The following is a 24959-nucleotide window of genomic DNA, read 5'->3' as shown; positions in this document are numbered from 1 at the left end:
ATTGCCACCTCAGAGATGGCAGGGGCCATAATGAGCACTCCACTCCCACACACAGCACAGTGAATTTTAATGTCCCCACTTTGGGGAAAGGACGGTCACACTACCAGCTTTTGGACCCCAAAGCTTGTCTGGCACTTTGGTTCAGAAAGGACTTGGTCCAGTCCCTTGCTGGCTTAATAAAAGGCACATAAAGTTTGTGGCTCAACCCATTCTGGGGCTGGAGTGGGGCAGAAGCTGGACAGGGAGGTGGTCTGGGACAGATGGGCAGAGCATGGGTGTGAGCTCAAGTTCTTGTTGACAGAGGTAGCTGGTCCTGAGTGGATGCCGGGGTGACCGCAGGCGCCTGCGTGCTCAGGCTGCATAGATGCTGCTGAGGTGGCCATCTGCCCAGTCCACCAGCTCACTGCTCTGGAACCACAGCTGGATCTCTCTCTGGGCCCTCTCCACGGAGTCGCTGGCATGGATGACATTCCTGTGCCAAGTGGCAGAGGTAGGGCACAGGCTTCAGCATGCACCTCAGGGGTCCTAGGCACAGTCTGCCGATCCCCGACTGTCTAGGGGGGTAGGTGGGTGATGGTGCAGAGGGGCAAGGAAGAACAGAGGAGCTGGAAAACGGTTCCAGCCTGACCTCGGCATCTGTCCCGGGCCAACCCCTGGGGTGTCTGGAGGTAAAGTCAGGTGACAGACCGTGACAGCAGAGCACAGACACAACACAGAGAATGCTTTATCATCTCCTGTGTACATGAAAAGGTTTTTGAAAAATACTGCACTAGCCAACGTCAGGTTTGACATGCTACCATCAAGTTTTCTGGCTTCGCTCTCCCCTGAGCAAGACACCCAAGCCCGGTGGATCTGCCTTGGGCACAGGCTGCCACCCTGAGCCCCGAGGGCACTGGGCCTCAGTTCCAAGTGGCTGAGTGTGTTACCTGCTGACGTGGGTGCTGAAGTCTCCCCGGATGGTGCCAGGGGCAGCCTTGGCGGAGTTAGTGTGGCCTATCATGGCCCTCGAGGTGCAGACCACATTGGGGCCTTCCCAGACCTGCAGCAGGGAGATAGAGGAGGTGGGGAGAGGCGGGGGTCACCCAGGGCTCAACCCAGGGCCCTCCACCCTCCCACCGCCACGGCCCCGCCATACCATGGCCACCACGGGGCCGGAACTCATGTAGCTGATGAGGGCTGGGTAGAAGGGCTTCCTCTGCAGATCATGGTAGTGCTCAGCAAGGATCCTCTCTGGGGCCTGGTGCATTGAGGGAATGTGTGAGAGGGAGCCCCACCGGGCACCAGGGCAGTGGTTGTGGCGTCCTGACCTCAGGGCCCTCGGCAGACGACACTGACAAGGCCTGGTGCTCCAGCTACAGGAGCACAGGGCAGGCACTTCCCGCCCCTCCCCTTCTACTGCCAGCGCAAGGAGGCTGTCCTGATGCAGGGCTGAAAACAGCCCCCACCCCAGTCCCCTCACCCACAGGCGGAAAGCCCTGGTACCTGCAGCATCTTCATCCCCACCAGCTTGAAGCCCCTCCTCTCAAAGCGCTGGATCACGTCCCCGACTAGCCGCCGCTGTACTCCGTCTGGCTTCACCGCAACCAGCGTCCGCTCCCGGGTCCAGGAGGGTCCTCCTGTAGAAGAGGGGGGCTCGGGGCTGCCACGGCCTCACCTTTCATGTCTCCTGGACCTGGGTTCCCTGCCAGGACCCAGGTGTCCCCTAGACTACAGAGTTTGCCTCAACCAGAGCAGTCCTGGAGGGGAAAAGTATGGTGCCCACAGCCAGGACTGTCCAGCATGGTGGGCCCCTGGGGACTTCAGCCTGTCACAGGGGGCATGGCCCCACCCAGGCAGGCACTGGGAGCAGCTGCCCATGATGGAGCTGGTGCCCCTGAGATGCCACACTGGCAAGAAAGTACAAGTCCTGATGTTCACGCCTGTACTTCGGGGAGCCAGCGTAGACACTGTCTGCACCCCCAAACTGCCACATCACGAGGGACCCAGCGTCCATTTTCTGGGTCTGAGGTGAAATAACGGCAGGGACCAGGGAGAGTGAAAAGCACTTTCCCACTAGGTGGGTCACAGGGAGAGAGAGGGACTTGCGGACTGAGAAAGGGGGAGGGGTCCCTGTCTGCAGCCAGGGAGACAGGAGGGCTCCTCCTCTGACACCTTCCTTGGCCAGGCTGTTGTTGGGGTTTCAAGGCAGGAAGGACACTTGAAACCTAGTGTCCTAAAGTCAACACTGCCCCAGCCCTCCTCCTCCGGGGGTGACGCTGCCAGAGAGACCCCCAGTGTCATCACCCTCCTACCGCCTAACACTTCCAGAGTTAGGCTGACCCTTGGCATTGGGTCTAGGGTCAAGTGTACTCTGGAAAAGGGCCCAGACCCTGGATTGGTGGCTAAGTCCTGCAGAGAGGGAGGAGAGAACTGGAGAAGAGATGAGCTGCCAGGTCCAGAAGAGCCAGTGTCCCTGGGGGCATCTGCATCTGCCTTCCCAGCCCCAGGAGGGCTTGAGGACCAGGGGTGCCCACCAGGTACCTTCAATGCCTTGCACTGCAGGAAGAGCCCCACCCTTATTCGCTCCCCCAAAGCCCAGTCCCTAGGGGCCCTGCTGTCCAGCCTGGCCTACTGCCAGCTGGCTCCTGCCTCGGAAGATGGCAATTTACCCTTGCCAGCATTGCAACGCCAGGACTCTGGAAGCGTCCGAGGGCCAGATGCTAGGGCGGACGACCCCCCGGATACCTTCAAGGCTCCAGGCAGGGATATGCCAGGAGGAAAGACGCCTCAGGATAGGAGTGTTCGTTTGCTGAGAATGAGCCCCCCCACGCAGGAGCCCTGGGCCCGCTGGGATCCCAGCCAGCACAAAGCAGGCTTCTGGTTTCCTCCTGCTCCGGAACCCTCGGACCCCCTGCCCCGAGCAAGGTGAGGTGAGTGGGGCCGTGGGGGCCTGGCTGGGAGTGAGCGGTGACGGCGGCGGTGAGCGCTGGAGCCCCGCGGGGCAGGAACCCCAGGGGCGCGACTCTCCAGCCCGCCTGCTCCCCGGCCTTCGGCCCCCGCGCCGAGGCCGCACGTGCGTCAGCAAAGGCCGGCGGCCCCTCGACCCGCCCCACCCCGCACGTGGCCGCCAGGCGGGCGGACTCACCCGAGCAGGAGCGCGCGAGCAGGCTGGGGCCCAGGGCCCGCGCGCCGCACAGCAGCCCCCGCAGCCCTGCGAGCCCGGAGAGGCCGCGCATGACTCCCAGCCGCCGGCGCCGGCTGAGCGCGCGGGGGAGAGGGTCCTGGGAAGAGGGGGAGGGGCGGAGGGCGGGGGAGGCGGGAGAGAAAGAAACTGGGGGAAAGGGTGGAAGGAGGGAGGCGGGAGGAGGCCGCAGGGGTGGAGGGAGAGAGGGAGGCGGGTTGGGGGAAGGAGAGGGAGGGGAAGGAGTCGAGGGAGGGCCAGCGGCCCCAGGCTTCTGCGCCAGGGCTCCTCCCCCTCCCCCCCTGCGCCCCGCACTCCGCACACCCCCGCACTTCCCCCCAGAAGCTGTTTCACTCGAGTGGACTTGGGAAGTGTCTAGTGTCAATTTCTGTTAAAATCAGAAGAAAAAAAGAATAATGGTGATGAACCCAGCACGGATCGTGTTCGTCTTTATATCGACGCAGTCCTTAAGCATCATGTTGAGTTCATGCAGGTCCTCCTGCGCCTGCTTTGGCCTGCACCCCTGTCCTGGAAGCAGGGCCGGCTTCTGGGCTGAGGGGGTGCGGGGGCGCGGATGCTCCCACCTGGGTCTGGGTCTCCCTCTGAAATGACACCCTGAGCTGGGAGGATGGACCTGCACGGTCAGGCAAGGTTCGGCAGGGCATCCAGGCATTTGGATGGGGAAAAATCCCACCTTTATTCTCAACTGGCCTGGAAAGGGACGAGTTTAGCTTCACTGAAACACCTTGCGATGCTTGTGAATTGATCATAAACAGAAATCACAGATATTCTCATTTATACTACAGTTCAGGTTAAAAGGTGGCAGCTTACTATTTGAATTTTGAGATCCACGGGATCTAACGTAGTGAGTTTTTTAAAAAATATACGTACTTTAAATTTTGTCTTTTAAGCTGTGATATTTGTTTATTTGATCACACCACTGCTGTGTGTGGGATCTTAGTTTCTACCCCAGGGATTAAACCTAGGCCCCTGGCATTGAAAGTGCAGAGTCTCAACCACTGGACTGCCGTGGAAGTCCCCATATATATTTCTGTGTGTTGTGTGGATGGAGTTTTTTACTTAGTTTCATTTTCAATTGTTGATTCCAAGGGTGTAAAAGTACAGTTGAGTGTTGTACATAGATCTTGTACCCAGAAACTTTGCTGAATTCATTTATTATTTCTAATAGTTGCTTACTGGATTTTTCAGGATTTTGTATACGCAAGGTTCCCCAATTTAGATGCCTTTTGTTTCATTTTATTAATGAATTGCTCTGGCTGGAAACTCCGGAGGGGAGAAACATGGTGACCACAGCCAGGATCTCCAGTAAAACACTGAATACAAGAGACCCGCTTTTTCCACTCTCTTAACATGGGACATGATTGTTTTGAAATCTTTTTTCTTTCTTAGTATGGACACTTAACAGCTATAAATTTCCTTCTAAACACTGTATTAACTGTATTCCATTTGTTTTTGTATGTCTTCATTTTCTTTCAATCTCAAAAGTATTTTCTTTAATATTTACCTATATTATTTTTTAATTTGGCTGTGCTGGCTCTTAGTTATGGCATGCGGGATCTTTAGTTGCAGCGTGTGGAATCTAGTTTCCTGACCAAGGATTGAACCCAGGGCCCCTACATTGGGAGTGCAGAGTCTTAGTCTTTGAACCACCAGGGAAGTCCCTCTTTTTTTTTTTTTTTTTAATTGATTGATTTCTTACTGTGTTGGGTCTTAGCTGCACACTTGTGATCTTTGTTGTGGGCTTCTCTCTAGTTGTGGCATGGGCTTCAGACCCCATGGGCTCTGTCATTTGCGGCACACGGGCTTAGACCCCCCCCCGGCTGTGGGATCTTACTTCCCTGAACAGGGATTCAACCCACATACCCTGCATTGCAAGGTGGATTTTTTGGGTTTTTTTCCTGCACTGGGTCTTCATTGCTGCCTGCAGGCTTTCTCTTGTTTTTCTGTCAGGAAGTTGTGTTAACTCTTTGCAACCCTATGGACTGCAGCACGCCAGGCTCCTCTCTCCACTATCTCTTGGAGTTTGCTCAGATTCGTGTCCATTAAGTCAGTGATGCTATCTAACCATCTCATCCTCTGCTGCCCCCTTCTCCTTTTGCCTTCACTCTTTCCCAGAATCAGGGTCTTTGCCACTGAGTCAGCTCTTCACATCAGGTGGCCTGATACTTCCTTAGCACTCAACCTTCTTTATGGTCCAACTCTCACACCCATACATGACTACTGGAAAAACCGTAGCTTTGACTATACGGACTGTGTTGGCAAAGTGATATCTCTGCTTTTTAATATAATGTCTAGGTTTGTCATAGTTTTCCTTCCAAGAAGCAAGCATCTTTTAATTTCATGGCTGCAGTCACCGTCTGCAGTGGTTTTGGAGCCCAGGAGAATAAAATTTGTCACTGCTTTCACTTTCCCCCTTCTGTTTGCCATGAAGTTATGGTCCCAGATTCCGTTATTTTAGTTTCTTTAATGTTGTGTTTTAAGCCAACTTTTTCACTCTCCTCTTTCACCCTCATCAAGAGGGTCTTTAGTTCCTCCTTGCTTTCTTCCATTAGACTGGTATCAGCAGCGTATCTGAGGCTGTTGATGTTTCTCCCAGTTTTCTCTAGCTGCAGCAGATAGGGGCCCCTCTTTGTTGCAGTAACAGGCTCTAGGTCTTGGGCTTGGTAGTTGTGGCCCATGGGCTTAGTCGCTCTGAGGCATGTGGGATCATCCTGGGCCGGCAGTTGAGCCTGTGTCTCGCTTGCCTTGAAGTCCCTTACAGTACTGTCTGATTCCCCTTTTGATTTCGTATACTCTAAAAACGGCAAGTCAGGACTTCCCTGGTGGTCCAGTGGTTAAGAATCCACCTGCCCTGTCAATGCAGGGGACACAGATTCAACCCCTGATGCAGGAAGGTTCCACATGCTGCGGAGCAGCTAAGCCCGCACACCACATCTCAGAGTGTGCGCCCTGGAGCCCGCACTCTGCAACAAGGGAAGCCACTGCATTGCAATGAACGAGAACTCCTGGTTGCCAGGGCTTAGGAGCTGGAAAGGATGAAGAGTCAGGGCACAGAGGATTTTCAAGGCAATGAGACCACCCTGAATGACGCTATAATGATAGATACATGTCATTACCGTATGTGTGTGTTCGTCACTCAGTCGTGTCTGACTCTTTGTGACTCTATGGACTGTAGCCCACCAGGCTACTCTGTTCCAGGGATTCTCCAGGCAAGAATATGGGAGTGGGTTGCCATTCCCTTCTCCAGGGGATCTTCCTGACCCAGGGATCGAACTCCTGCATTGTGGGCAGATTCTTTATTTGTCATTTGTCCAAACTTCCCAGAAGTGCACCACCAAGACGGAAGCCTAATGTAGCCGTGGACTGTGGATGACTCATGGTGTAGATTCATCAGCTGTAGCTACCGTGCCACATGGTCTGGTGGGGATGCTGATGGTGGGGGAGGTTGTGCGTGTTTGGGAGCAAGGGCTGTTTGCGAACTGTACATTCTGCTTAATTTTGCTGTGAATCGAAAACTTCTCAGAAATAAGATCTGTTAAATACACACACACACAAGGACTTCCTTGATGTTCCAGTGACTGAGACTATATGCCCCCAGTGCAGAGGGCATGAGTTCATTCCCTGATCAGGGACTTAGATCCCCCATGCTGCAACTAAGGGTTCACATGCCACAATAAAGACTGAAGATCCTGCGTGCCGCAACTAAGACCTGGCACAGCCAAAATAAATAAAATAAATTTTTTTTTAAAGTACACGCACACACACACACATAGACCATGAAGAAAGAAAAAGACAAGTCACAGGACAGGAAAGAATGTTTCCGTCACCTAAAAACCATGCAAATCTAGGGTTCCATGACCAGAGATCAGTGAGTAAAAGACCAGTGACCCAAGAAGCACAGCGAATAGTTGAAGATTCATTTCCCCAAAGAGGAATTCCAAACACCCAGTAAACAGTGCAAAAGTGATCAGCCTCAGGAGTAATCAGAGAAACGCAAATGAAGATGGCGCAAATCTCCAAGTCTGAAAATTCCAAATATTTAGTGATAGTGTAGCCCATTGAGAAGGCAATGGCACCCCACTCCAGTACTCTTGCCTGGAAGATCCCATGGATGGAGGAGCCTGGTAGGCTGCAGTCCATGGGGTCGCTAAGAGTCGGACACGACTGAGCAACTTCACTTTCACTTTTCACTTTCATGCATCGGAGAAGGAAATGGCAACCCACTCCAGTGTTCTTGCCTGGAGAATCCCAGGGACGGGGGAGCCTGGTGGGCTGCCGTCTATGGGGTCACACAGAGTTGGACACGACTGATGCGACTTAGCAGCAGCAGGAGCCCATTGAGACTCCTCACTGCTGGTGAGACTCTCAACTGATCAAACACAGTTAGGTGAACAGCATGGAACTGTCAAGAAAGGGAAAAGACAAACTACAGAGTTGAGAAAATATTTGCAACTCATATATCTGATCAGAATTTACAAAGAACTTTTATAAGTCAACAACAGTCAACTGCTCAGCCCACCCTCCTATAACCCCCTCCCTTGCCCTTGAAGTGTGGACTGCACCCAGTGACAAGGAGGAAACAGCAGGAGAGGGTCTGGTCATCAATCGTCAAGGTGACCTCACCTCCCCATCCCCCTCACTTGGTGCCCCATGGGATGAGGAACACGTGTCTCTGGCCAACAACCAGTGTGGACCTGAGGCCACAGCCATGGATGCAAGTTTAGAAGCAAATCCTACCCCAAAGAGTTGCAAGGAGTCAGACATGGCTGAGCACAAACACACACACACAGGGACATTGATATGGTGAGTCAGATCTCCTATTTTACTATTTGTTTTGTGTTTGCCCCCTCTGATGTATAGTCTCTTTCTCCTTTGCTGACCTTTTTGGATTAAATTAATATTTTAAAATATCATTTAATGTATTTATTGGCTTTTTAGGTATTCCTTGACCTGGGGGTATATGTGCATGCTGAGCCATGTCTGATTCTTTGTGACTGCGTGGGGCGCCTCAGTCCATGGGATTTTCCAGGCAAGAATACTGGAGTGGGTTGCCATAACCTTCTCCAGAGGGTCTTCCCAGCCAGGGATAGACACCCCCACCCCATTTCTCGTGCCCCCTGTATTGCAGGCAATTTCTTTACCACTGAACCATCTGGGAAGCCCCGACCTGGGGCTATAGCTCAGCATTATTTTATATGAGTTGCTCTGCTGCTGCTGCTGCTGCTAAGTCGCCTCGCTTGTTTCTGACTCTGTGCAACTCCATAGACGGCAGCCCACCAGGCTCCCCTGTCCCTGGGATTCTGCAGGCAAGAATGCTGGAGTGGGTTGCCATTTCCTTCTCCATTGGTTGCTCTAGGGATTGTTAATTACATTCTTAACATGTCACAGGCTATTTAGAATTTATATTGTGCCATTTCATGTAAGATGCAGGCATTTTGCAACCATGGAGGTCTATTTTCTCCCTCCCCCATTCTATCTGCTCCATTGTTTCTGAGAAGTCATTCATTGTTTGAACTGTTATTCCCTTGAATGTCATTTTTCTCTGGGTGCTTTCAATATTTTCTCTTTGTGTTTGGTTTTCAGGAGTTGACTGGGATGTGTTTGGCTGTGATTTTCTTTTACACATTCTTCTTAGGACACACTGAACTGCTTGAATCTGTAAATTAACGTCTTTCACCAGATTTCATGTTTTTTCCTGCCTCATTCTCTTCTGTCCTCTTGGAATTCCCCCTTTAGGCCTGTTAGACTTCTCATTCCTCCTTGGATCACTGCCAGGGGAGCCAGGGTGGATGGCTTATTCTAGGAGCAGGGGTCCCAGGAGGCTTACCCCTATTTTGCCACCCCAGGGAAGCTGGTGGGGGGTGCCAAGGGGGAGCCTGCAACCAGAGCTGACACTAGAGCCTCCTGTCCTGGCAACCATCTTCTGCCCTTGTCACCCTCTGTCACTCTCCGCTGGAAGGGGGGCAGGATTCACCAAGGTCATCATGCCCCATTGCCGCTGGACCGTGTCCCCGGCTCAGTGCATGCCAAGAGCTCTGAGAGCAGCTCCTGTGCCCTTCACCTCCTGGTTCCTCAGTGCCCAGCACCCAGGACAGGGAGCAATCATTAACCAGATAAAATGGGGACACAGGAGAACTACATGCTGCACTCTAGGAAAAATAACTTGCATTTAAGTATATTTTTAAGTATATGAGCCTCCTAAAAGTTTTGATGGGAAAATGATCCTTTATGAAATGATAATAATAGATGGTAGTTGGAGTTAAGAAAAACTTTGTCTCAGTAAAATAAAGATGCAGAAACTCTATTTGTTCCCCAAAGTTCTGGGGAAGCTATTCCTCTTGGCCCTGCGTGTCTGGGTGCCCCGGTCTAGGTCATGCTGACAAGTGGGGGCACGGGGAGGAAGAGAAAGAGAAACCGCTCGCATCCCAACCCCGCCCACATGGGGACACTCCGCTCCCTGCCTGAGGAAGCCTGCAGTGGGCTGAGCTGACAGGACACCCGGTCTGTAGAGCACGGGACTGTTTCCAGCCTGGGCCTGGCACACAGGAGGAGCCTGGGCTGAACTGGGGGTGATGGGGGAGCAGGGGGCGGGGGTACTGAGGGCCCCAGCCTTTCCCAGTGTGCGCAGGGCTGAGCGCCGACCTCAACTGGAAGGGCAGCCGTGGGAGAGAGGCCGGCTGGCGCTGGCACTGGGCCCAGGATGGCGGCATTGCTGGCCTGGGCTAAGCGGGGAGGAAGGACGGAGGGGAGACCCAAGAGATGAGACAGGCGGGGGGCTTCAGGAGGGGCGGGCACCATCTTCTCTCCTTTGTGGGAAATACGTCTTTCCCTGGGCGGGTGGGCAGGCAGCCGTCCACTCAGTCCACCTTATGGAGCCAGCGAGGGCCTCTGAGGGTGTCCCAGCCTGGAAATGGGCTGTATCCAGCAACTCGGTCCATAAAAGCGATGCAGGGGATGCAGTTTCCATCCCTGGTCCGGGAAGATCCCACAGGCTGTGGAGCCACTAAGCCCAGACTCCGCAACTGCAGTAAGCCCGTGCAGGAAAACCCATCTGTGGGAAAACTGTGTGAAAATTCCTGAGATGTCCAGGTCCTTGTCTATGCACCGTCCCCTCACAGAGCCCCAAGGGTCCACAATCATAGACACCTGTGTGGCCAGTGTTGCCAAGCGTTTCAGGAAACAAACTCACTCAGAAGGACAATGCAGATAGTGGAGTGCAGTTTATTACACCGGTGGGCCCAAGGTAGTCTCCTCTTAGCCAAGAACCCTGACCAGTTTTTGTGAAAACCTTATATACCCTAAGTGTACGTGCCCAAACCCACCTCCCCAAATTCCCTGAAACTAGTCTGAACAAAGGAAAGATACAGTCAAAGTTAACCGGTGACTCATATGCCTTAAGCCTAGGTAGTTAACAGTGGACAGTAATCAATAGGTCTGTGATCATATCCCAATAAGCATAATAGAATTTATGATTCTATTTGGTTACACAGATAATTAGGGTATTCTTTTAGGCAATGGAGAGTCTAGGTACGAGTCCTAGGGTTCTTCCATCTGGGGGGTCTGGTTTTCCAGTTGGTATCTCATTTCCATAGATACTGGGCATAGAGCTCAAAGTCCACAGTCCGACCCATGAGGGAGTCCTGCTTTCAAGATGGAGCCTGTTCTGTCCGTTTCCTCCTTCACCAGCACCTCTGTAAGCACGGGTCCCCATTTCCAGTACATTTCAGTGTTGCCGCCGATACCTTCAGGAGCAGCTCACAGTGCAGCCACAGAGGGTAAGTGCCTGCTCCCTCGCCCGAGAGAGGACAGGGTGTCTTGTCTTCCCTTGTGGTCCGTTTGCCTGCTAGTGGACCAGCTGCGTCTTTCTGGTCGTCTCCCGTTGATTGCCAGGGTGCGGGGTGTTTCCAGTGTCTTCTTTCCTTCTGGGCTCTTTTTGAAGGAGGAAACAGACAGAGATGGACACCATCTTGGGCCAGGCTTCGAACTTTAGGCTACACGCACATTCACTTTCCCAGTGGACTCTGAACTTTGTGCCCGGGGTGTATAGAAGTGGCATATCAATGGAAAACCAGACCCCAGATAAAAGAGCCTCAGGACTTGTACTTGGACTCCCCGTTGCCTGAAAGAATATGCTAATTATCTCTGCAACAGAACAAAGTGGTAAATTCTATTATGTTTATTGGGATATGACCACAGGCCTATTGATAAATATCCACTGTTTATTTAGTCTTGTGACACAAGAATCATGGGTTAACTTTGATCGTATCTATTTCCTTGTCCAGACTAGTTTCAAGGAATTTGAGGAGGTGGATTTGAGCAAGTACACTTAGGGTATACAAGGGTTTCACAAAAACTGGTTGGGGTCCTTGGCTAAGAGGAGACTCTGCCTTGGGCCCGCCGGTGTAATAAACTGCACTCCACTGTCTGCATTGTCCTTCTGAGTGAGTTTGTTTCCCAGAACGCGTGGCTACAGTATTTTAAGTGTGTGAATTCCCTTTCTATTTCAGGTGGGTTCACAGTCTATCACTTGCACAGCACGTGATTCCTTCCACTTGGCTTGATGACGTGGATCCTTTTTCCTTTTACCCATTTTACAACTACATAATGTTTTTTAAATGAATCTGTTTTTTAATTTTTTGGCTGTGCCGGCTGTTGTTGCTGCACAGGGGCTTTCTCCAGTTGCAGCAAGCAGGGCGGCTCCTCTCTGTCGCGGAGCACGGCCTTGGGCTTCTCCTGTTGCTCTAGGTTACGTGGGCTTCAGTAGTCGCTCCACAGCATGTGTGATCTCCCTGGACCGGGGATGGAACCTGTGAGCCCTGCACTGGCAGGCAGAGTCTTACCCACTGAACTACCAGCGAAGTTCCACTCAACATTTTTTAGTGTAGTCAAATAAGTAACCTTTTCTTCATGTTCCCCAGTTCGTTGTCTTGCTTAAGAAAGGCTTTCCCATACCTGTATTCTAAGGGACGTGTTCTAGGTTCTTTTTAATATTTTTATTGTTTCATTCTTGACAGTTGATAACCTCGAATTTTCCATGTACTGTGAGGTAGGATACAGAAACCTCCTACCACAGGGCCTGTTGCCATCTTCAAGTGAGGCCCCCAGGTGGGCCGTTTTTATTCTAAAGACTCGTGTTACTCAGCAGAGATCTGTGATTCTGGTCCATCTGCAAGTTCCCCAGCCCCGCAGCTCCCCGCCTCAGACGAAGCACAGACACGTCCCCTCCTGCCTGTTGGGGAGCTTGGTGCTGGAGTCTCACTGAGATAACCCTCAGAGCGGGTAGGGCTGGGGGCGCCGCTGAGCCCAGCCTGGGGCAGGAATCGGTCTCAGATGGTACAGTCCTCGGGGCTCAGTGCTAAGCACAGCTGCTGTCCCTGCATGATCTGGGTCAGTACAGTGCACTAAAATCGAAGCTCAGCAAAATTCTTAATTGGTCTGTCTCTTTGAATTGAGGACCTGGGAGCCCCCAGCAGCCCTGGGTGAAGAGGCCCTGCCCAGATTCCAGAGGAATAAATAAGAGTTCACACCTGGGGCTTTCTCCTCCCCCCTCACCTTACCTCATCCCTCCCTTCCCCCCAGCCTCCAGTGGCACTGGGCTCCAGGGGTCAGCTTCTCCTCCCTCCAGACTGGTAAATCCACAAACACAGAGACACATATACACTGAAATTCAAAAAATTCAAACAGATAGAACCCCTCCTCCCAGTCCTCAGCCACTAGCTTCCCTTCCTGCACCAACTACTGAATGCTTCTAGGCATTCTCCACCTTTGAGACATGCAATTTTTTTTTTTTTTCCTACAAAAAGTGGAGCTTTCTGAACACATTATTCTGCCCTTTCCTTTTTTCTGCTAACGGTCCTCCTGCTAGACCATTCCAACCAGTACACAGAGCTTCTGGATTTTCAGCCCACTGGATCAGTGTTTATACCGTCACAGCATTTGAATCTCCATCTGGGTACCCATGATTCAAATGCCCCTTTCTCTCATGACAGGTATCTGGGCGCAGGCTGCAACTCATGCAAGCTCATGCTTCCGCGACCATCTCTGCAGGGAAAATGCACAGCAGTGGCAGGGTGAGTCTCCCAGAGGCTCAGCAAACCTAGGAAAGTTTGGGAGCCACAATCAGCTTCTTGCAGATCTGTTAGGTCAAAGAAAAAAGCCCTCCAGGTGCTTTTCATTTTGCATTTCTCTAAGGAGGGAAATTTGCATATCCTTTGCAGGAATCTTCTCCAGTGGTTTCCTTATTGGTATTTCCTTATTGGTATTGGTGGTTTCCTGGTCGGTGTTTCTTATTTATCTGTAGGAACTCTTTATTGTTAGTAATCTCAGGAAGATCTCCTTGTGATGCAAGTCCAAGAGTCCTCCAGTTTGAGGCTTCCTTTTTTGAGTTTGTTGCAGTTTTGCGCTTAGCTGAATTTCTCAGTCTTGCCTTTAGTCTCCTGGGTCATATTTAGAAAATTCTTCGCTTCCCCTAAACGCTAAAAGTTTCCTTAAGTTCTCTGGAGTCCCTTCACCGTTTCCTCTTCATGCTGAAATCTTTAATCTGTCGGAACAGACCCCGGGGTCAAGGGCGAGGAGTGACTCGCACCACCGACGCGAATCGCCACCTTCACAGTGTACAAAATATGTGTAGGAGCCTCTTCATCTTTCCATGAAAGTGTTTTTCACCCACACTCCTAGCGCCTTTGTGGTGTGGCGCGCCGGGAGGCCCGCCGGGGAGTCCAGATCCGGGAGGCGGGAGCGGCCGCCGGCGGGCCGGTCCTCCCGCCGCGCCCAACCAGTCACGCAGCGACCCGGGTGCCCCCAGACACATGTGGGGCGCTCTGCGGCCGCCCCGAATCTCCTGCGCATTCCAAGCCACGCAGCACCATTTCTGCCTCAGAACCAAGACCCCCGCGGTCCTCTAGGTCCGGGGCCACCTTCTGCCCCCACTCCGCCCCCCGTGTCCCGCGACCCTGCACCGCACGCTGCCCCGCCTCCGCTACTCTGCGCGCAGAGGAGGACCCGCGTTCCCGCTCAGTCCTGACCCACCTCTGACCTGTTTTCCCAGCGCGCCCTCTTGGCCCACGGGACGCCCCCAGCCCCGCGTCGCACCCCGCCTCGTGTCACCCTCCCTCGCCCCACGTCACCGCCCCGCGTCGCCCCTCTGTCCCGCATCCTCCTTCCGAGCGCCTTCCACGCGCGCCCCCCGCGCAGCTCTGCACCCAGAGCCCGTCTCCGTCCGGGCTCCGGCGGGGCGGGGCCTCACAGGCGGAAGTGCCCGGGGCGCCGGTGGCCGGGACCTGCCCGGAGGATGGGAGCCTTGGGCAGAGGCGGCGGCGGGGGCCGCAGTGGCGGCGGTGGCTGCCCGGGCGGCGGCGGGGGCGGGCGGCCCGGTGCGCGGGCCGGGTAGCGCCTGGCCGAGCGCGGAGCCATGCGCGGGGCTGGGACTGGGACCGGGGGCGCGGCGGTGGCGGTGGCGATGTCGCTGCTGCTGCTGCTGCTCTCTCGGTCCCCGCCTGCCGCCGCTGGCGACGGCAGAAAGAGCGGTAAGCGAGCGCGGACCCGCGGGCCCCATCCCCGGGGCGCGGGCCGGGGCGCGGGGTGGGGGGGGAAGAGGCCGGTGGGGGGGCGGGTCTGGGATTGTGACTCACCTGGGGACACCTGTGCGCTCACCTGGCCTGGACGTAGGCCTCAAGTCCCCACGCCGTGTTGGGGGCGCAGGGCGCCCCCTTGGAGGGCGCCGAGTGTGAGAGCGATCGGATAGAAAGGACGCCCTCTCCCCCTCCTCTGTGCCCAGGGCCAGGTTCGGCCAGACTGTCCCCTTGGAGCAAGCTCTCGCTTCCTTCCTCCTCCCCCTCCTCCCAACGCGTTCTGGCCGGGTAGGACCTTCGGGCACCGGGGTGAGGTTGAGCGGCCCAGGGGGGACTCTCCTGGGACTCCAAAGGCTGCGGTGGGAGTGCGAGTTCCTAGGAGGAAACCTTGGGCAGTGGGGTTCCAGGATGCCATCTGGTCTGGGAGAGGGGCAGAGTTGGAGGAAGTTGCTTAGATCCTGGGGTCACAGCCAAGTGCGTGTCATGGCTTCGCCTCTCCTGCAGTGACCACTACCCCAGTGCAGTCACTTTCAACAGCTGGCCTTGCTCGTTGTCCCCAGGACGCTCATAGGCCAGAGTGGTTCAGAGAAATGGGCACCTCTTTGCTGTTTGGGAACTTCGGCTCCTGGTGACAAAGGCTCAAGGGGGTGGCTAGATCAGAAGGTGCTGCTGGGCGCCTGGGGTTGCTGAGTAAACTACCTGACTTCTGTGGCCTTGGGCTCTCTGATGGCCTGCTGGCTGGCCTGGGAGGGCCCAGATGCCCCAGGAGGCAGTAGGCAGCTTATCCAGCACAGCATGGGGCTGGCTCCCAGCCCATCCCCGCCCTCCTCTGAGATCTTGCTCCTCCAAGCTCCTGTTTCTCTGAGGGCTGTGCCTCTGGTTTCTGAGCCTGGCTTAGCTTGAAGTGAAAGGCAGTTTCCCCAAGGCTGGCCCCTGATGAAAGCACTCCGCCGGGGACTGCCATCCCTACTTTCTCCTTTTCTTCCTTCTCCCGCATCAGGGCTGGGTAAAGAGTCATCGGTAGGGAGATGGAAAACCTGGGGCGGCGCTCCCCTCCCGGGCCTGCTGAACGGGTCCTGCTTTCTGTGTGATCCTGGCATCTGGGGTCTCTGGGTGGGCAGGGTCTCTGCACTGGGTGCCTGTGCTGGTTTGGAGGATGTACGAGAGGATCCCCTTACTAGGGTCCCCAGACAGGCTCAGGGACTTTCTTTCTCCCACCCCCAACCCTGTGTCCTTGGAGGGGGTTGTGATAGAGCAAGTGTGCCTGTGGCTGGTGCTTCCTGATACTGGAAATGCGAATTCCACGTCTGGCTCGGATGTGTGAATGACCTGGTACATTCACCAAGAAAATGGAGTGGGCTTCTTGGGCAGGGAGGTCGGGGTGCAGGGCTGGGGATGGGATGGAGGGGCTGGGTGGCCTGGGAGTGGGAGGTCTTATCTCTTGTGCACCCTGAGGAGACTTTACAACCACCACTGAATTGCAGGTGTCCAGGGCTGGTGGGGGAGCCAGAGGACCCAGCCCCTCTCAGGCCAGGGGCCTGCACGCCACAGCTGGACCTCCCCTGCCTGGCCATATCGAGCAGCTGGGTGCTCGGCAGCTGGCTGACTGTTTCTCTAAGGCCCTGTGAGCCCATGGTGGTGGCAGTGGGGGGATGGTGCAGCAGCCTCAGGAAAAAGTTTATATTAGTTCAGTGGCTCCTAGTCTCTTAGCACTCAGGCCACAGCCGGCAGTTGGAACCTGGTGACCAGCAGATACCTGGAAAGCCGGGTGCTTGTGCTGTGTGTTGCCTACCCCTGCCCAGCCCCCCATACTGGGCTCCTGGGAGCTCAGATGGCTTTGCAAGTGGCCTGCTATCTCTTTTCAAGGTGCTTCCATGGGAGTCAGGAGGCTGGCAAGACAGCCAGCTGCTCACCTGGTTCCCTCACCTGCTCACCTGGCCCACCTGGAGGGGCCCCGGGCCTACTGCTGGGATCGTGTGGGTTGCTACCGTCCTAGTGGGGCAGGGGGAGGAGAGGGTGGCCCCACCCTGCTGTGTTCACAGTGTATTTCTTTCCGAAGCACTTTAACATCCATTAACCATGGAGGGAGGGGCAGCTGAAGGGAGGTGCTGTTCTACTCAGCCAACTCAGGAAGCTGGGCCCAGAGAGGGGAAGGGACGGTCAAGGTCACTCCGGAACAAGACCTGAGCTGGCAGTGGGGCAGTGCTTCCTGCTGAGTAGCCCAGGCACCTCCTTAGTCACCTCTAGACACAGAGCACCGAGGCGTGCCTGTTCTTGGCAGGCCCAAGAGCATTCTTACCCACTCGTGGGGCAGGTGGTTATGCCGTGGGCCCCAGACACGAGGTTGTACTGGTTAGTGCACTCTCCTAGGAGGGTTGCTAATCCAGGGTTGGGTCTCCAGAGACCTTTAGAGCTGGTTTGGAAAGGCTGGTGTGACAGGAGGGGCCTCGGGTGACAACTTGCAGAGGGTGTTGGGGAGAGGAGCCATGGAGGTGAGGGGCTGGGAGACACTGCCAGGGCTGGGGAGCTCCGGGGTGGGAGCTAGCCTGTGTGCTGCCAACCCCTGCTTTGTCCCTGTGCCACTCTGCAGGGGCTTGTGCCCACTGAAGCAGCCGCTCCAGCCTAGGTGCTCCCCCCAACCCCCTGCAACACACACACAGGTTCTCTGCTCGCCTCCTGTCTGGGTGAGGGGGACAGCGGCTCTTCCTGTACCCCAAATCATGGCCTGAGCGGGCAGCCAGCCTCCGGACCTGGTTGCCCTGCCCTGTCCACTGCAACCAGGACCAGAGATCCTAGCCCTGGGGAGACTCAGTGGAGATAGGGGTGTGTCCCGGGCCTCCAGTGCCCAGGGCAGATGGGAGGAGGGATGGGGCTCCCACCTTGACTTCTTCCTGTGCCTTTCACCCTCCATCCCTCAGTCCCAGCTGTGCCAGGGCTGCGGGGGGGGGGGGGGGGGGGGGCGGCCGGGGGCTGTGAGCAGTGTGGAGAGGAACAGCCCTCTGAGGGGGGCTCTTCCTGCTTCTGAGGTCTCAGGTGCTTGACCTCATGTTGACCCAACATTTGATTGGTGTTGGGGCCTGTGGGACTTGTTGATTGGGGTGCCTGGTGGGTGGGATGCAGAGATCTGGGGGACTGAGCCTGTGAGCTGGAGGTTGCTGGCAGTGCTGCAGGGGTTAGGAAGATGGATGTGCAGACGTGGGTGAGAACGTGATTCCTGAGTGAAAGCTTCTGACCCCCGGCCTTCACCAGGGGCTCGAGGGCAGCAGTGACTTTTCCCAGGTCGGGGTTGGTGTGCCAGGCATCCCAGGGGCTCCATGGCTCCCGTGACTGCTTCTCTGAGGCCAGGCCAGGCAGAAGGGCCTCCGCCCTCCACCTTTCTCCATCTTGTCCCCCGGGGAGGGCTCCCAGGCTCCCTGGCCGCCTGACGGTGCCTTCTCTGCAGACTCCAGGCTGGTGTCCGAGCAGTTCTCCCAGGCCCCGCAGAAGCTGGCCTTCTACAACTGGTACGGCAGCGCCCGGCTCTTCCACTTCCGTGTGCCCCCGGACACGGTGCTGCTGCGCTGGCTGCTGCAGGTCACCCGGGGCAGCGGCCCCGCCTGTAGCAACGTGGAGACCACCGTGTAGGTGCCAGCCTGCTCGCGGCCTGCTGCTGGAGCCGCCAAGGGCCACACCTGAGACCCCCCTGCTCTCTCTGCCTCCAGGTACTTCCGCTATGGCGCCCCTCCTGTGATCAACCCACTGGGCACCAGCTTCGCCAACAATACCTCCGTGCAGCCCTCCTTCCTCCTCAAGATGCTGCAGGACAACGCCTCTTTCAATGTCTCCTACCCAGCACCTGGGGACTGGTTTGTGGCCGCCCACCTGCCCCCCTCCTCCCATAAGATTGAGGTGAAGGTAAGGACACTCCCTCTGGGGATGAGGGACAGCACCGCCCAGTGCACAAATGACTGGTCCCTGCTATTCACCTCCTTAGGGCCGACTTTGCTCAGGGCTCTGCTGCCCAGCCCTGCCCCCTCTCTGGGCCAGCCCCGTCCGCTCTGGACCAGCCATTCCCACTCAGTCCATCCCCTCCTCTCTGGGCCAGCCCTTCCCCATCTGCTCCAACCCCGCCCCCTCTGGGCCAGCCCCGCCCCATCTGCTCCAATCCTGCCCGCTCTGGGCCAGCCCCGCCCCATCTGCTCCAACCCCGCCCCCTCTGGGCCAGTCTCGCCCCATCTGCTCCAATCCTGCCCGCTCTGGTCCAGTCACGCCCCCTAGGTCCAGCCCCGCCCCTCCAGGCCAGCCTCGCTCCTCCGGGCCGGCCCTCCTCCACCTTCTTTCCCTGTCCCTGCTCTCTCCTCAGGACTTTATTCCCACCTGTGCCTACATCTTCCAGCCGGACATGCTGGTCGTGAGAGTGGTTGAGATGTCCATCCTGAAGCCTGACGTGCCCCTCCCACTAGTCCTCCTCTCCCAGCCCAGCTACCTCAAGTAAGTGCAGGCTTGCTGGAGTGGGCAGCCCTGCTGTCCTCAGGGCAGGTGAAAAGGTGGGAGGTCCAGGTCTTGGCCCCCACCCTGGAATTTAAGCTTGGGTTCGGGGGGCGGGCTGGAGCTGCAGAGCCCAAGTGAGGCCGTGTCCCCTTGGCTGCAGAGTCTTCGTCCCCAAGCACACCCAGGAGCTGCGGCTGGAACTGCAGGGCTGTGTGTCCAATGGGAGCCTGGGCTGCCCTGTGCACCTCACCGTGGGCTCGGCCACCCTGCCGGGAAACTTCCAGAAGGTGCTCACTTGCAGCGACCCGACCACGGCCTGCCGCCTGCTGCTGCCCTCGCCACCCTGGGAACGGTGGATGCAAGTGACGGCCAAGAGCCTGGCGGGGCCCCGCGCGTCGGTGACGTTTAGTGCTGTGGTTGCCCTCACAGGTGAGCTGTGGGGGAAGTGGCTCTGCCCCCTCCACCACCAGGCCTGCCCCCACTGAGCCCCTTGGGGTCCTGACAGCCTGCAGACCGTGGACTGTGAACCTCCAGCACCTTCTGAACAGCTCAGACCAAAGCAGCAACACCTCCACGGGCACGCCGCTCCCGAGCCCCAACACCCACGACCTGGACCAGAGTGGCAAGGCGGGCAGTGGCCCCTTCTGCTTCAGGAGCTTCCCCATCCTGCGGGAAGACATGGATGTGGTGTCCGTGCGCTTCCGGCCCCTGGACGGGGTCTCGGTGCTTGTGCAGTCGGACATGCCCTCGGTGATGCAGCTGTACCTCAACACGGGCATGGACAGTGGGGGCTCCCTCAGCATCTCCGTGAGCATCAACCAGGTACCGCGGTCCTCGAGGTCGGGTCGGGATTGGGACCCAGGGCCTGGGGCTCAGACCTTCCTGGGGTGCAAGGACTGCTGAGGCCTTCCTGTGCCCACTTTGCCATGGAGATTGGGTCGGGGTGGCTTTTCTGGCAACAGTGAGCCTGGCAGGGCATCGGGCCGGCATAGGTGCCAACTGAGAAACAGGAGGCCTGTCCCAGGGGCAGCGGGTCCCTGTTGGCAGGCCTGGGGCTTCATGGGGGCAAGGAGCTGAGGCTGGGGCCCTTGGCCTGGACGGGGTGGTCCTGGTGGGCCCTAAGCCAGTGGGAGCCATAGAGAATAGCACTTAGCACCAGAGGTGAGCGTGAGGTGGAGGCTGGGGACTGACCCTGTTCGGCCTCCCTTCCAGACTGTGATTGCCAACAGCACTTCGGTGGTGGCCTGTGTGACCGCTGGCTCGCCCTTCCTCAGCTTCAACACTTCGCTCAACTGCACCACAGGTACTGGCAGGCGCGTCCAGCCCAGGGACCGGCGGGCATCTGGCTGCCTCTGACCGGGCCTCCCCACTCCCTCCCTGCAGCCTTCTTCCAGGGTTACCCCTTGTCCCTGAGTGCCTCGTCTCCCACGGCCAACCTCAGCATCCCCTACCCGGAGACAGACAACTGGTACCTCTCCCTGCAGGTCCTCTGCCCCGAGAGGCCTGAGTGAGTAAACTTGGGGGCGGGTGGCCAAGTGGTTGTGCTCAGGCCTGTGGATGGGGCTGCCTGCCTCCTAGTTTTGGGGGTGACCTGTCTTCCTCCAGCAGTGCCGGGTCAGTTGCCTCCTGCGGGGTTCCCCTCTCCCCCCAGCCACTGCTCCTGTGGCAGCTCCGAGAGCAAGGACACGAGCGAGGTTGCTGGTCCCAGCCCCAGGCATGTGGGGGCTCAGGCGGGCAGGGAGAGGGCGTCCAGGCCTTGCAGAGCCCCTTGTGGTTATAGTCCTCTGGGGCCCGGGGGCCTCAGCTCTGAGTTCAGGTGTCCAAGACCCTCTGGGAGCTCCAGAGGGGGGCTGGCCAGCAGACCTCCGCAGCCAGCCTTCCTGGGGCCCCTCCTCGCAGGGAGTGTGTGCAGGCCTCAGTCCTTGTGGAGACCACCATGTACTTGGTGCCTTGCCTGAACGACTGCGGACCCTACGGCCAGTGCCTTCTGCTGCGTAGACACGGCTACCTGTATGCGGGCTGCAGCTGCAGGGCAGGTAGGGATGGTCCATCAGGCGCCTTCCGCCTGTATCCATGGACCCCAGCCCCGGGCCTCTTTCTGGCAGCCACCCCAGCTCGGCCAAGGTTGGAGGGCGCCCTGAAGAGTGAGGGCCACCGCCTCCTTCCCCGGCCTGCCATGCCCCCCAACCCCTGTGTGGGATCACAGAGGCACCCCCGGAGATGGGACTGCTTTCTGGTTTTGGTTTCCCCTGCTCACACCTGCCCACACTGGCCTCCATTTGCCCACACCTGTCCTCTCCTGCTGTGGGGTGAGGAAGGGTTTCCTCCTCAAGGCCCTGGGCATGGAGTAGGCCCTGAGGTTCCTGAGCAGCCACTGCCTGGCCTGGCCGCACTGGCCCGGCCTTGGCACCCACAGTGCTGCACTGGCCCACAGGCTGGCGTGGGTGGAGCTGCACAGACAACAGCACGGCCCAGACTCTGGCCCAGCAGAAAGTAGCCACCCTCCTGCTCACCCTGAGCAACCTCCTGTTCCTGGCCCCTATCGCCATCTCCGTGCACCGCTGCCTTCTGGTGGAGGCCTCAGTCTATGCCTACACCATGTTCTTCTCCACGGTAAGCCCGCCTGCTCCCCGGGACTGGGGGGAGGCGGGAGGCTGGGCTGTCGCTTACCACTCGGCCCACAGTTCTACCACGCCTGCGATCAGCCGGGCGGCGCTGTGCTCTGCATCCTCAACTACGACACGCTGCAGTACTGCGACTTTCTGGGCTCCGGAGTGTCCATCTGGGTCACTGTCCTCTCCATGGCCCGGCTGAAGGCGTCCCTGAAATACGTGAGTGACCTCTTGATGCCTGGGTCTGGGTCCTGGGAGAGCGGAGGCCCTTGTGCACAGCGTGTCAAGCGAGACACCAGAAAGGGGGTTCCCACTGCCCTTGGAAACCTCTTGTTCTGACCAGTCGCCTACTGGGAGAGGTGCCTCCAGCTGTGAAGGGACCGTGCTGGCTGCTCGGAGGGTGCCAGGAAAGGAGGTGGTGCGCAGGGTTAAGCCAGGCCTCATCTAGAGAGGAGGCCTGGAGCCCCAGACCTGGACCAGACCTCCCTGAGAAGCGGCCAGCTCTGCCCCTGGAGTCCCTGTACTGAGGACACTTCAGGGCTTGGCTGCTGGAGATACGTGCCCTGGACAAGTCCATGCTTCAGAAACTCCCTTGTGGAGAGCTTTCTGGTGGCCCAGTGTTTCAGACTCTGTGCTTTCACTACCCTGGGTCCAGGTTGATCCCTGGTTGGGGAACTAAGATCCCACAAGTTATGCAGCACAGCCAAAAAGAGCAACAACAACAAAACTGCATTAGAAATGCACCTGTGGATGGACCTGAGGGACCAGTGGATCCCAGCACTGTGGGAGCTGGGAGAGGAGTACCTCCTCCCCACCAGCAGAGCAGGACACAGGCTGCCAGTTTCTGCAGGGGGGCTGGCAGGAGTGCTGGGGACGATGAGGGGACATAGGGATGACCAGCAGGCCCACACCGCCTGCTCCTGCTGGACCTTGTGCCATCAAAGACAGCCTGGCCTAGGGCTCCCATGACCCCACCATCATCCCTGTTTCGCCCAGGTCCTCTTTATCCTGGGCACTCTGATCTTCGCCATGTCCTTGCAGCTGGACCGCAGGGCCGCCTGGAACACGATGGGGCCTTGCCTCTTTGCCATCGTGGTCATGGTTACCATGTGGGTAAGGACCTGGGGCAGGCAGGGTTCCTGCTCAGACCCCTCCCCTGGAAGTTGGGGTACAAGAGTGTGGGCTCCCCATACATGCTCACCCTGTGAGGACAGAATGTGGCGCCTCGTTCCGTCCATGTTCTCGTTCCTGGGTCCATGTTCTCCACACCCGCTGAGGGCTGCCAGCAGCAAGCCACAGGGGCCCAGTGTGGCTTGGCACCCCTTGAACCCGTCCAAGCAGCCCACACTCGCAGCCCTGGGCAGCGCCCCGAGATGTGAGCGCAGCCCCGTGCAGGTGCCCGTATGGTTTCCTCCAGGTGTACCGCTGCGGCCGCCGGCGCCACTGCTACCCCCCCTCCTGGCAGCGCTGGGTCTTCTACCTCCTGCCCGGCCTCTCCATGGCTGCTCTGGCCCTCACCATCTATGTTTCCATGATGACCAGCGAAAACTATTACTACACCCACAGCATCTGGCACATGCTGCTGGCAGGGAGCGCAGCCTTCTTGCTGCCGCCAAGGGACCAGCACGCCGAGCCCTGGGCCTGTGCCCAGAAGCTCAGCTGCCGCTATGAAATCTGCAAGAACCACCGGGACGAGCTATACACAGTGACGTGACAGCCGCCGTGGGGGGCACCTGCAGCTCTGCTGATCCCTCCAGCCAGGGGCAGGGTGAGGGAGTGGGACCCTATGCAGATCCATTTCCAACTGAATAAAACTGCCCTGCGCACTCTTTGGCTTCCCCCTCCGGAGGGAGGACCGCACCCCCAGGTCCTCGTGCCCGCGGGCTGCCAGCTGACTCGGTCCCCCTGCAGCCCCCAGCTGGTGTCTGCAGAGGCCTCGGGGCCAGGGCCAGGCTGCCTGGAAAGCACGGGTACCATGTGGGAGCAGGCTCTGGGTTATCCTGGCCTGGGATGGCTGGAGGGAGATGTGGAGTGGGAGTGCCCCACTGCCCGGTTCCCCTGTGAGGCTTTGGTGTGAGACACCCAGGTGGGCAGAGGGGCCCTGAACCTGCCTCCCATGGGCCTCTGGCTTCTTGACCCCTTGTGCCTTGAATGCCACCCTGCCTTGGGCATGGATCTACCCCCTGCTGACACACTTGCCTTGAGAAGGAGTGACCACACTTAACCATGGAGCTGATGGCACTGGGGGTCCATAATTCGGCCAGCTGCCATGAGTGGCATGGGGGAGGCTGGCTTCTGGCTGTCCACTCCTCCCTCTTCACTTCCTGTGGCTCTCAGTTTTGAGATGAGCTTCCTGGGTAGGAAACTGCCAAGCAGCTCTCAGGACGCTGGGCCCACAGGGCACACCTTGCCCTAGCTTGTGTCCCACTGGCCCCTGTGTTCTGGGCTCTTGTCTAGGGAGCATCTCCTTGTAATCCCCGGAGAGCAGGGATGGTTGCCACCTTCCACCCAACTGCACAGTTAAGGAGGGGACTCCTGGAAACCTGGCCCAGCCTTTCTCTGGTTGTGGGGACGCCCAGTAAGGGCTGCTGTCTGTGTGAGGGGCCCAAATGGGGCCATGGAAAGCTGAGCAGCTAAGCCCAAGGTGGAGGGCACGCGGCCCTCCCATCTCCTGGCGTCTTCCTTTCTGAGTCCTGTTCAGGCTGCAGCCTCCCCGGAAGCTTCCCGCTCCTCCAGAAACCCAGGACTTGGCCACCGGAGCTGGCTTGTAAAGGGGAAATATTTATATGCAATATTTTGAGGGGAAGATTTTTCAAGACATTTAAAACGTATTTTTATGTAGCTCTGATTTTACTGTGATTGGTGAATTTAATATTCTACAATGATGTTTCAAGGCAGGAATTTTTAACATTGTTTTCTGCGCGAAGGTGGGACCGAGACTGACAAGTCCCACCTCCTGGGAAACGGGCCGTACTTGCCGACGGTGCCTAGAGCCGCCACCTTCTCCGCAGGGAGTTTTCTACCGTCCCTAAAGGCGGGAGAGGGGGCGGGACGAGGAGGGGGCAGACCGACAGCCTTTGCAGCCAGTCAGCGGCTGGTGGAGGGCCCGATGCCGCGGCGCGACTT

The 24959-nt window shown here is 57.3% G+C and overlaps 2 protein-coding genes across 11 annotated transcripts; one reads left to right on the top strand and one right to left on the bottom strand.

The window, feature by feature from the left end:
• Positions 1-50: 50 nt before the first annotated feature.
• NME4 (NME/NM23 nucleoside diphosphate kinase 4) lies at positions 51-3270 on the bottom strand. Of its 2 annotated transcripts, none has more exons than XM_004020697.6 (5): positions 3125-3270; positions 1483-1616; positions 1136-1237; positions 927-1039; positions 51-472 (listed from the first exon to the last, which is right to left on the bottom strand). In XM_004020697.6, the coding sequence occupies exons 1-5, from the start codon at positions 3213-3215 to the stop codon at positions 352-354; spliced, it is 561 nt and encodes a 186-aa protein (XP_004020746.3). In that variant the 5' UTR covers positions 3216-3270; the 3' UTR covers positions 51-351. The 2 variants fall into 2 exon arrangements, with proteins under 2 accessions (XP_004020746.3, XP_060262273.1); XM_060406290.1 differs by lacking the exon at positions 3125-3270 and adding an exon at positions 2725-3030.
• Positions 2437-23659, top strand: PGAP6 (post-GPI attachment to proteins 6). 9 transcript variants are annotated; one of them, XM_060406284.1, is made up of 15 exons: positions 2437-2904; positions 10774-10956; positions 13171-13251; positions 18194-18371; positions 18453-18645; positions 19094-19221; positions 19382-19650; positions 19727-20043; positions 20434-20524; positions 20605-20728; positions 21121-21257; positions 21656-21834; positions 21906-22052; positions 22830-22946; positions 23251-23659. In XM_060406284.1, exons 2-15 carry the CDS (start codon positions 10833-10835, stop codon positions 23545-23547), a joined length of 2382 nt encoding a protein of 793 aa, XP_060262267.1. In that variant the 5' UTR covers positions 2437-2904; positions 10774-10832; the 3' UTR covers positions 23548-23659. The 9 variants fall into 9 exon arrangements, with proteins under 9 accessions (XP_060262267.1, XP_060262268.1, XP_060262266.1 ...); XM_060406285.1 differs by having other exon boundaries at positions 2437-2909; positions 18194-18254; XM_060406283.1 differs by having other exon boundaries at positions 2437-2909.
• The last annotated feature ends 1300 nt before the right edge of the window (positions 23660-24959 follow it).

This window comes from Ovis aries, chromosome 24 (assembly GCF_016772045.2).
Source record: "Ovis aries strain OAR_USU_Benz2616 breed Rambouillet chromosome 24, ARS-UI_Ramb_v3.0, whole genome shotgun sequence".
Taxonomy (NCBI): domain Eukaryota; kingdom Metazoa; phylum Chordata; class Mammalia; order Artiodactyla; family Bovidae; genus Ovis; species Ovis aries.
This window is presented reverse-complemented; position numbering and strand designations above follow the sequence as displayed.